The 9,027-nt window shown below is 42.7% G+C and overlaps 1 protein-coding gene across 4 annotated transcripts; it reads right to left on the bottom strand.

Moving 5' to 3' along the window:
* Nucleotides 1–1,754: 1,754 nt before the first annotated feature.
* On the bottom strand, nt 1,755–7,567 carry LOC133912874 (uncharacterized). Of its 4 annotated transcripts, none has more exons than XM_062355826.1 (3): nt 7,159–7,567; nt 6,492–6,570; nt 1,755–2,263 (listed from the first exon to the last, which is right to left on the bottom strand). In XM_062355826.1, exons 1-3 carry the CDS (start codon nt 7,522–7,524, stop codon nt 2,052–2,054), a joined length of 657 nt encoding a protein of 218 aa, XP_062211810.1. In that variant the 5' UTR covers nt 7,525–7,567; the 3' UTR covers nt 1,755–2,051. The 4 variants fall into 4 exon arrangements, with proteins under 4 accessions (XP_062211810.1, XP_062211811.1, XP_062211809.1 ...); XM_062355827.1 differs by having other exon boundaries at nt 1,781–2,260; XM_062355825.1 differs by having other exon boundaries at nt 1,781–2,260; nt 6,492–6,621.
* Between the last annotated feature and the right edge of the window lie 1,460 nt (nt 7,568–9,027).

The following is a 9,027-nucleotide window of genomic DNA, read 5'->3' on the forward strand; positions in this document are numbered from 1 at the left end:
TCTATCCCTACTTAAATACATACCAATCATTGAAGTGAACTTATCACCTATATTAACTCTTGAAATAATTGATAGGCAACAGGACCACTATACTCCTCACCTTATTTAAACCCTTATAATAATTGATGGGCAACCGGACCCTTATACCCTTCACCTTAACTATTATGTTCAAGATCTAAGTCCGAATAGACTTATATTTAGGATCGGAGAAAGTATTTAACAATTGCTTTTTATAGACCGCACTGAAATCAATGGATTCCACAAATAACTAGGGCTGACTTCCCATCTCCGCATCCTGGCCACACTTCCTTTCTCATATTCCATGTCATTGTTTAACCGATCCCAAAGAAAACCATGAGCTGGCCAACTAGGTCTACTCATGCACATTTCTTAATCCTCATCGCATATGTGCAAGCTGTATGTATAAAGTGTAGTGCAAACCGAGGTTTTGGTGTCCGTGCAATCTAGAGCCTAAAATTATGCAACTTGTCCCCATGTCAAGCTATTGACCCACATTAGAAATTCAGTGCACAACTCGATCTAGCGTTGTGCTACTAACAAACAGCAGTAGCATCAATCAGTGTGGCATCGCTATGTTGTGGTTGGGCTCCCTTTAATTTGCATGGGAGAAAAAAACAAATTTGCCATGCCATTGCCATCCCCATCTTGATGCCAAAATGTAAGGAGCGCACCAGCCTTGAACTTACACACCTGTCTGCGCAAACGAGCACCGCTACACGTACAACCGGAATTCGATACCAACAGCGACTGACAACCCGGTCCGGGCAACCGGTGCGCATGGATTTCTCGTGGAAAATGGTTTTGTATGCCTAGCATTTTCCCTCGTAAAATTCCTGTGACTTAAATGCAGAAACAGACGGGGTAGCTTTGGTGTATCTAACTTTGGGGACCTCTGAATTTAGTCCTTAGCTGCTGTTGTTGTTGCTATTTTTTTTTTCGAACAATAAGATTGTTGTTGCTATTCCTGGGTGCGGTTTGGAGTTATTGCTCCGACTATCTGCCGGCGCTATGCAGTTACCGACGCATGCAGTAGGGATTGTCTTGGTCTCCTCAGTCTGTGCTAGCTCTTTGTAATTTGAGACATGTGCAAAGATTAGTATCTTTCAATCATTGGACTTGTCCAAAAGGACAAGTGTTCTTTTGTTCACCATGAGTTTTAGCAGCAGTGTACTGATGTCTGGGCCCAAAAAGATCATGAGAAGGCAGCAATTAGTTAAGAACAGAAAAATACTGAAAAATAACAACCAAAAAATGAGTTCAAAATATAAAACTGTAAATGCAGTAATGCTGTATTTCTTTCTAGGTCATCTTACATGGCCTTAGAAACATGAACATCAGTATTCACCAACATTGCAGATGTTACAATTGAGAGGGAGAAAACTAAAGAGATTGCATGCAGATGCCATCAACTGGACAAGATCATGCGTGCATGCATGCATGCATGCAATGGTCCATATGCCAGGCCAGAAAAGATCAGATGGCCGGTGACTGGAATCTGGAGACTGATCCAGAAACTCGAAATCCACAAGGGTTAAATATGAAAAGGTCGCACGTACAGGACAACGCACCACATCCATTATTTGGCGAGACGATGAGCTTGCAGCGCTCATCATCTCCCCACTCCAGTGCACGCATTCAGCATTCATTGGGTAAGATCATGGTATGAATGCAAGCAGGGAAGGATGAACAATAAGAATAATGAGCCATTGCAACGGCAGCCTACAGTTCAAAAATCATTCACCCAGGCCACAGCAAACAATAATCCGAAACGTCTTCTTACATGTCATATGTCCCTGAACTGAGAGGTAACGGAAGTTAGTTTATAGCATTACAGAGAAGAATACGCTTCTGATTGTTCTTCACTTGGTTCATTCGTATCTTACATACGATAACTTGTTTGGATTTACCAGCACACTGAAACCTAGAGAACATAAAACTAAAAATGCAAGCCCAGAACTAGAGATGGAATCGTTGGAGGGCTGTACCACCTCAGGCACAATGTCATCAGTTCTGAAATCTTGTATTGTTTCCTACTCAACGGGCTTTGCGGCCAAAATCTTGCAGACAGGCATGGTCTCGTTTTTACTCAGCAACTTGAGCGATGGATGGACGGGGATGTCATGCATTAATACCCTATCTCCGACATCGAGATTTGTCAGGTCCACCTCAATTTTTTGAGGGATGTGCTCAGCTGGGCAGAGATACACCAGGCTGGTCCTTATTTTCTGCAAAAAGCCTCCTGCTTTTTCAAGTGAGTTTGACAGTCAGGTCAAGCACAGAAAGCGAGTAATTCAACAGCTAGCAAAACACATCAAAGTACACCAAAGTGTGACTAGATGATGCACATAAATGGTACACAGATTGTTGGAGATATTGAGTGTGCCACAATACTCCTCCGTAGTTTGTTATGTGTTCCTCAGGTTTGTATAGTAAAGCAGTTTGTGGCCAAGAAAGAAAGAAAAGGCATGATGAAATGAATGTCTCAGATCCTAGGTCCACATATAGAGGCAGATTTAAGGTGGCATATCGGATCAGTTGTGTTAGCTTCGTGAGCCAACTAAACTTTGAGAGTATCAAATGAATTATCAGTCACTGCAGGTAGATAAATTGTCACTCACACCAAACTGCAACTTATGCGGTGTCACCCACCAATTATTAAAACGTGTCAATGGAATGACTGCAATTGAACCAAGCAGCTTTGGTCAATAATATCTTTGTAGTATTCAGATTTTTTTTACGCAAATCGTAGTATTTAGATTAGCCACATCAAATTTATACAATTATACTTCTCATAAAAATACTTTCATAACTTTATGTTTTTTACAGCTTTCACAACATGATAATAGAAACCAATGTTCAAAGTTAAATCATGGCGATTATGAAAAGCTAAAAGCAACACTTCAGTTTGGACAAACTTAGTAAACATCATGTGTCAGTTAATGTGCTACCAGAACGGTAATCTAAACCTTCCTGGGAAATAATTTGAACCCCAAAACTAGATGTAAAAGCACTTTCGGCAGGATACTGACAAATGCAAAAATCAAGGAGACACCCACAAGCGACAAGTAATATTTTGAACAGCTGTGCCAACCAGCATGCCCTACCTTGCTCAGAACATCAACCTAATATACATGCCAAATATTATCTGTACGTGTTCTGACATGTTCTCTTTGAATTTTGTCAGTTTGGCACTAACATGGAAATTGCTTAAACAACATAGGACATGCCCGGGGGATCTCGAGAATAAGCCCAAAACTGCTAAGCTTATGACATCATAAACACACTTATTATTGCAATGGTTCCAAGAATAAACTAAAACACACGTGCATCATGGAATGTGAGCCCAGCTCTCTATCCAGGCTTTCTTGAGAACCCAGCTTATGTAGCTCCTAAAAGAGAATAAGCTCATTAAAGTCGGCATTCAGGTCAGTGAAATTCGAGAGTGGGAAGTTGTCCCTCTCATAATCAACCTGGTTTTCATAATCAGAAATACATTTGGGACCTATTGATTGCAGTTTATCATTGCAGTAGTACCAAAGTCATGGTTGATTCCTTATACCAGAGGTTTCGATACAAACAATGACAAGTGACAGGTCAGGACCACAGTTGATGGGGAAGTACATAACAAGAATACACGTGCTGCTTGTGGAAAATGGATGAACCCAAGAAACGCATCAAACCTAGTGTATATAACTATTAAAATGCCCACAGAATAGTACATTGTCACAAAACTTTCATAATTCATATGTTTTCCTGAATTAGAACAAAACTATTAAAATGCCTACAGAGTAGTAATATCTTCAGGTAGAACTTGTCCTTCCGAATAATGAACAGGGGACCTTTTATTTCCTAAGCGGAATAATTTGGTATTTACAAGGGCAGAATCTTAACAAAACATAAAAAAAAAGAGAGAAACCACATGCAGTGTACTTACCTACACTTGAGTAATCTTACAGTGGCAAAAATGTTTACACATGCATGTGATCAGAAAATGGATTGTATGTAACCCATAGTTGTCATGGCGTCAGTATAGCAATGCCATATTGTCACCATATCGGTGTGCCGGTTTTCTGGCTCTCGCCACGCCGTAAGCCGCCACACCTGCGCCGTCCACCATCGCCCTTGTGGTTTGCACCGTCCACCGCCGCCCCTGCAACCTGCGCCGTCCACCGTCGCCTCCCGTCCGAATCTCCTCTGCCTCGCCGTCTCCCATCCGCCCACACTGCTGATCTGGCCGCCCGCGACAGCGACAAAATTGGGAGGAGCGGGAGGAGGCGACGGCGACGGGAAGAAGCGCGGCGAGGAAGAGGGAGGGAGACGATGCAGTGGCGTGGGGGAGAGGAGGTAACAGCGCTGCTGCAGGGGCACGCGTGCAGGAGAGGAGGCGGCGATGTGAGGAGCTCCTCGATGCGGGGGAGAAGGAGGCAGACAAGAAGAACGTGTGCGATGCGAGAAGGAGGTGGAGCTGTTGCGGGGTGCGGCTCGTGCGTAGGTGATCGGACAGTTCAGAGCTCAAGATTGCATGATCCGGCAGTTTGGTGGGCTCTAGGCTAGATGGGCTAGGGTTATAGACAGTAGAGGGGTTTGATGATTAAGTTGTTTTGTGGGTCGGCTTAGTGGGCTGGATAGGCTAACAACCCATTTAACTAGCTAATGCCTTCACATTTTCTTTGTTTCTCCTTTCTTTTCTTTTTTTACTTATATAAAATATATTATTGCATATCTACCATATACTATGATGTGTGTATTCGCCACACTGATGTATGTATGGCGTCGCCACGCCGCAAGACATAAGCGCTGTAAAAGTGTGAAGGTGGTGGGTCGTCGCGCCTCGCCACGTCGCCGTAACAACTATGATGTAATCTGCCAAGTATGATAAGATTGGGTTTTGCCTACTTATGGCAGAAACAAAAAGTAGGTTTACTCATGATTTATCAACGTTTCACAAAAAAGAAGTACTAACTGAATTCAATTTTATTCCTAAAGTTAAGGAAAAGTTCTGTAAGTAAACCAATGCATGCACGACATAGGCTAGCTACTTAAGCTTAAGCATCACAAAACATGTTATTTTTCAAAGTGACCTCTTAGACAAGATTAGGCCAATTTTGTAGAAAGAAGCCCACACTTCCCCACTCTCACTTCTGGGCTCATGACAAGCCCAAGCCTCACTGAAAGAAAGTCATGTTTTAAATTTCTTCACTCCCCCATCCAGTACCCACTTTCCCCAGCCTAACACGCAGCCAGGAAACACCCTGATGCAGGAACACTCAAGACTCGCATACCCCATCAGTGGACTGAAGATGAGCAGAGTTGCTTTCAAGTGCCAATCCAGTTTCTCATTTTATTTATAATTATTTGTCAGTACGATGATAACAATAAAGGTGTTACCTACAATCATTAAACACATATTGCAAACCCCCACCTCCCACACCCGGCGCAGAAATCTACAGCAGCATGGCAACAATCTTAAACTCACCACTTAAAGTAATTGCTGAGGCATGATACTAAAATTTTCAGCAAACCCGTATTGGGTACAGAAACTCTCTTATCAACTTTACACGGCTTGGCGAGGAATCCTGCATCACTAAAGCTTTGGATATTCTCTAGTTCAACATATGATATCCAGTTATCCACTATAGAAAGTTCCTTTCCAGAAACACAGAATTTGTCTCAAATGCAATATTATTTGACAACCGCAATAGATGAGAGGATATATTCAAGTCCTCATCATCAGATTAACCTTTCAGCAAAGATCAACACTTAAAATTAGGCCTGATTCTGTGATGCTTAAAATGGCTGGTGATACAGTAGTGTTCAATCCAGATTAAGCTAGTGTGCCCAGCGGGTTTGTAAGGGTCTAATTGACTTTCTATAAAAGCCAGTTACCTTGTTCCAAAACAAAATTTCAAGTCCTCACTCTTCACTGCCCATAAGCAAGCATGAGAAGTTCAGAGAGTTGATTAATGTAATGGTGGCACAACAATAAGTCAATAAGTGCCAGTTAGGCAGTTACACCAACTACTACAAGTAATTAATTTTATGCAACCATGGTATTTGGGTAACTGGGTATCTGTTTATGATGAAGACAATTCTTAGTACGTGTTTCAGTATTGAAAAATGCACATGTCAAGGTAGGCATGTTGTCTTAACTTCTATACTGAGTAGGATACATCAAAGGTCCTCACACTCGTCACTGCACATCAGCAAGGACACATGACAAGCGCAAAGAGTTGATTAATACACCGGCATAGCAATGAGTGCCAGTTACACCAAGTGCTTGCTACTATGATTAATACTGTACACACAGGACACAACCACCCATGTTATTTGGGGGATACAAGAAGATAATTCTTAGCACGTGTTTCAGTATTGAGAAATGCATATTTCTAGGTTGACATGTCATCTACAATTCTAAACTGACTATAACAAAGATAATTGCCCAAAAAAGAAAAGAAAGAGAAAGACGATACCTTTCTTCAACCCAGGGCAAGCATCCACCCCCTTGAACTCAACAGGCAAATTCACCTTCAGCATTGTTCCCTCATCTGCCTGCACCATTACCAAGTTCAATATATTCCCTGTGGTTTCATCTCTATGCAACTGCACACAAAGAGCGCACAAATCACATACAGTGCATGGTATGCCAAATATCAACAACATAGACAATTCCTCGTCGCAAAAAAAAAAAAAAAAAAAAAAACAACAACAACAACAACATAGACAATTCCTGCAAAGACATATGCTGCTAAAACCACCTTGTCATCAGTGTCTCCCATCACGTTGCTAGATAGAAACACACAGATGAAGGACATGATGATAAGTAAACAATCACAAACAAAAGGGTTGGTTCTTTGGACCGCCCAACAAATAAAAGAAGGAAACATGACTAAGAGGGAGGTATGACCGACAGCTTATCTGAAGGTACCACAAGAGATACAGAGTAATTATATATATGCCTACATCCCATCATAAAGCAAGCGGCATTTGTGAGCAACAATTTCACTGACACGCATTTCGTCGAACACAAGGTGAGCAAACGAGCACCCCCAGCCCAAAAGAGCCTAACGATGCATTTTCCGGATGCCACACAGCAAATGGGTGTAATATATTATGGAGAAACGAGAAATTATGGGTTACCTTGATGGGGAGGACGGTGCCGGAGTGCACGACGGCGGTGGATCGCTCGCCCGCTCGGACCTGGAGGCGGGCAGGGGTGGTGAGGAAGTAGGGCGACTGCTTGAGCATCTCCGCGAGCTGCTTCCTGTCGGCGGTGAGGAGCTTCCGGTGCGCGACCCCGTCCCCGGGCCCGGCGCCGGCGAGCGTGAGCAGGACGGCCGGGACGCGGCCGTGGCGGCGCTCCCGCGCTGCGGCGCGTGGCCCGGCCGTCTCCCGCGGCACCGCCTGGATCGTGTGGTGGTATGACGCCAAGGCCGCCCTCCGCCACGGCGCCGCCGCGCGGATCGCCGCCTCCCCGGCGCTCTTGCCGCGGAGACACTGCGCCATTCTTGGGTTTTGACGGCTATAATCTCGTTTTCCAAATCATTTTGACGGCTAGGTACTAGCTGATATACTTAGTGGCACGTGAGAGAATCCGTTCGCTGACTTGCCATGTGGATTCTAGCCATATATGTAAGTAAGTGGATTTGAATTTGATAAAAATGCATGAGAGTAATTTGAATGGTAAAATTATCGCACTACCAAAATTTATCTTTGCACGACACTTCTTGAGTCTTTTATAGCCCAACAAGTACTTCTATACTCATTTTCATGCAACACACCTTTAGCTTATTTTCACGAAACACATATAGGTAATTATAGAGATATGTTGCATAAAAATAGGTCGTAGAGTATATGTTGAACCACTAAAAAATACTTAAGAAGTGTCGTACGAAAGGATAAAGTTAGATTTTAGCAGTGCGACAATTTTACTACCTAAACTGCTCCTAAACACGTCTTCACCGAGTTCAGGTCGATTTGCTTACATGTATTGTTGGAGCTCGCATAACGAGAGATGCCACGTCGGTAAACGAACTCTGTCACGTATCACTGAGTATGCTAGGTGGAGTCTAGTTGTTAGAATGGATCTAGGAAATAGGTGGGTAGCTATGTGATACTGTTGAGAAAAATAGTGTAGTTTTTTATAAGGTAACATAAAAGTGTAGTTTTTTATAGTTTTTATGTTTTTATGATACAGAAGGATAGAATAAGTGTAGTTTTATAAATAGCTTTTTAAAACTGTAGTTTTGTGATAGTTTTGATAATCGTAATATTGTTTTGCAAAATTTACTCTTTTTTTAATACAACAGGATATCCATGCAAGTATACAACGCTCACACCACTCACATATATACTCGTGCACGTCCATATATGCTTCAGAAAAAATTAGAAGGCTTAAGACCTCCAAGGTATAAAAACGCACGACACCACTAAACACCACATATGTACACATACGCCTGGGCTTATCTCATACTTTCCTCTTGTGTCGTGGTCCACCTCCAACACCCAAATGAAGCATTGATGGATCCTTACAGATTTGCTCCACGTAGCACATAGTATACCCAAATGAAGCGTTCGGTGGGCGGACCTGTCCATTTTCCGTGCGTGTGTGGTATGATTGGCGGGCTGAAGAAAGGAGCTGAGACAAGCTGGGCTGAGTGGTGTAGATGAGTATGTTTGTACTAGTTTGTTGTAAGAATTTTTTATATTTTTATTTTTCAAAATTTTAGAAAAATAGATGTTCATTTGGAAAAATTACAACGATTTATGGCCATAAAAAGAGAAGACTGCAAAGGATTATAAGTGTGAGTGGTTGAGGGATGCAAGAATACAGAACAGAACACTTCTTCTCCCCTGGCTTCTCCCTCTCAACTCCCATTCCCCAATTCCCCTCCTTCTCTGCCGCTCTCTAATCTCCCGTCTCACTCCTCTCTTCCTCCCTCTCTAATCCCTAGTCTCGCTCCTCTCTTCCTCCCAATTTGAATTGCTCCCTCTCTAGCATTGTATGAG

Source organism: Phragmites australis, chromosome 3, assembly GCF_958298935.1.
Source record: "Phragmites australis chromosome 3, lpPhrAust1.1, whole genome shotgun sequence".
Classification (NCBI taxonomy): Eukaryota; Viridiplantae; Streptophyta; class Magnoliopsida; order Poales; family Poaceae; genus Phragmites; species Phragmites australis.